The sequence below is a fragment of the Trichophyton rubrum genome, assembly GCF_000151425.1.
Source record: "Trichophyton rubrum CBS 118892 genomic scaffold supercont2.3, whole genome shotgun sequence".
Classification (NCBI taxonomy): Eukaryota; Fungi; Ascomycota; class Eurotiomycetes; order Onygenales; family Arthrodermataceae; genus Trichophyton; species Trichophyton rubrum.
In genome coordinates, this window is record NW_003456426.1 from 858,571 (window position 1) to 860,303 (window position 1,733).

At 59.0% G+C, this 1,733-nt stretch overlaps 1 protein-coding gene across 1 annotated transcript; it reads left to right on the forward strand.

Moving 5' to 3' along the window:
* The first annotated feature begins 914 nt into the window (after positions 1-914).
* On the forward strand, positions 915-1,658 carry TERG_03052 (uncharacterized protein). The gene is made up of 2 exons (XM_047748013.1): positions 915-1,048; positions 1,111-1,658. Exons 1-2 carry the CDS (start codon positions 964-966, stop codon positions 1,602-1,604), a joined length of 579 nt encoding a protein of 192 aa, XP_047603986.1. The 5' UTR covers positions 915-963; the 3' UTR covers positions 1,605-1,658.
* Positions 1,659-1,733: the final 75 nt, after the last annotated feature.

Consider the following 1,733-nt stretch of genomic DNA (forward strand, 5'->3'; position numbering starts at 1 on the left):
TATCCCATAGTAAGCGTTGTGTAGTAGTCATCTTTGTTTTGGTTGAGAGCTCGGGCGCAGGGGAGGTTGAAGCAAGCGAGATCCGAGGTTTCGTGCGCATCGGGAGACGTCGGTAGCCTGGTAACGTTGGACAAAAACATGGAGATGCTCCCCGTCCTTACACCGTCCTGTCTTGCAGTAGATTTGTGTGCAACCTGCCAGCCGTGCTGGGGGAACCAGGTCTCCGCCTGGTAATCCCAGCCCATCCACTCTCCCCTCCCCCCCCCCCGGTACATATCTCGTCTCCATGGTGATGTCGCTATGGAGAGGCTCCAGCAGCGCTCGCTTGGTTCTAGCAGCAGCAGCAGTGGTTCCTGCGCCAGTCTTTGGCGTGGGCCGGAGTTGACCTGACTATCGGGTGGGCTTGGAGGCGAACAGCCTGACTGACAGCCGCAAGCCAGGCAGCGAGGGTTAGCCCATACTCAGTGACAGGCGACAGGCGACAGGCGGGACAGACTAGTCGATGCTGGAACAAGCCCGCCGGTGTCTATCAAGTGTATCATATCATCAGCATCTTGTTATCCGTAACCAGGTACTATCGACAGAGGCTGCGTCAGCACGAAGATCGGGGCTCCAGGAGGTCGCAGCTCGCTTCTTATGACGCTGGCCGAGACGCAGCATCTCCATCTGGGTCCCCTCTGGGTCCTCGTCGACTGCGACTGATCGCAGGCATGTCTCAGCGGGCGCGCAAGGGAGGCTGGGGGTTGCGGGTGGTTGGCGGCTGGTGGTTGGCCGGCGTTGCTTTTTCTCGGTGGTTGGTTTGCTTTTTCTCTCTGTCTTTGGTGGCTGGCGGCTTTTCCTCTGCGGCCTCGTATCGCAGCTATATAGAGGGCCTCGAGGGCCTCTCCTGGTCCCTCTCCTGGCCTTCTGCTCTCCTCCTGCTACCATATACTAAACATCTCAAGAAACATACATCCTCGCACGATGAAGCTCTCGCTCGCTGCCGCCGTGCTCGGCGCCCTCGCCGTCTCTGCGCAGACATCCACCGAGTGCAACCCCCTCAAGCAGAGTAAGCATACTTATCATATACACAGCTTCATCAGGAGAATCCGATGCTGACGGCGATGCTAGAATGTCCCGCCGACCCTGCACTGTCGGGCTCTGCCGACTTTGGGCTCACCAGTGAGAGCCCGCGCTTCCATGCCACCGGCGGCTCGCCCACGTACGGCAAAGACGGCGCCAGCCTGACCATCGGCAAGCGGTTCGACGCCCCCAAGCTGACCTCGGACTTCTACATCATGTTCGGATACGTCGAGTGGGAGATCAAGGCCGCCCCGGGCAAGGGCATCGTCTCCTCCGCCGTGCTGCTGTCGGACTGCCTGGACGAGATTGACTGGGAGTTCCTCGGCGGCGACCCCAACCAGGTCCAGAGCAACTTCTTCGGCAAGGGAGATACCACTACCTACGACCGGGTCCAGTTCCATCCGGCGCCAAACAACAACAAGGAGTTCCATAAATACGCCGTGACTGGACTGCGGACAAGACGACCTTCTACATCGACGGCCAGAATGTCCGCGAACTCACCCCGGATTCCGCCAAGGGACAGTACCCCCAGACCCCCATGAGAGTCCTTGCTGGCAGCTGGGCCGGCGGTGACCCTTTCCAACAACCAGGGAAACCATCGGTATGTCTCTCTCTCTCTGCTGCCAATAGCACGATGATTCTTAACATGCAATGATATATAGAATGGGCCG

What these genes read in the sequence shown, in the direction of transcription:
- TERG_03052 (XM_047748013.1), top strand. Translation starts at nt 964, where the DNA reads ATGAAGCTCTCGCTCGCTGCCGCCGTGCTCGGCGCCCTCGCCGTCTCT. An exon ending in GTGCAACCCCCTCAAGCAGA is followed by an intron (nt 1,049 to 1,110) that starts GTAAGCATACTT and finishes CGGCGATGCTAG; the next exon opens with AATGTCCCGCCGACCCTGCA.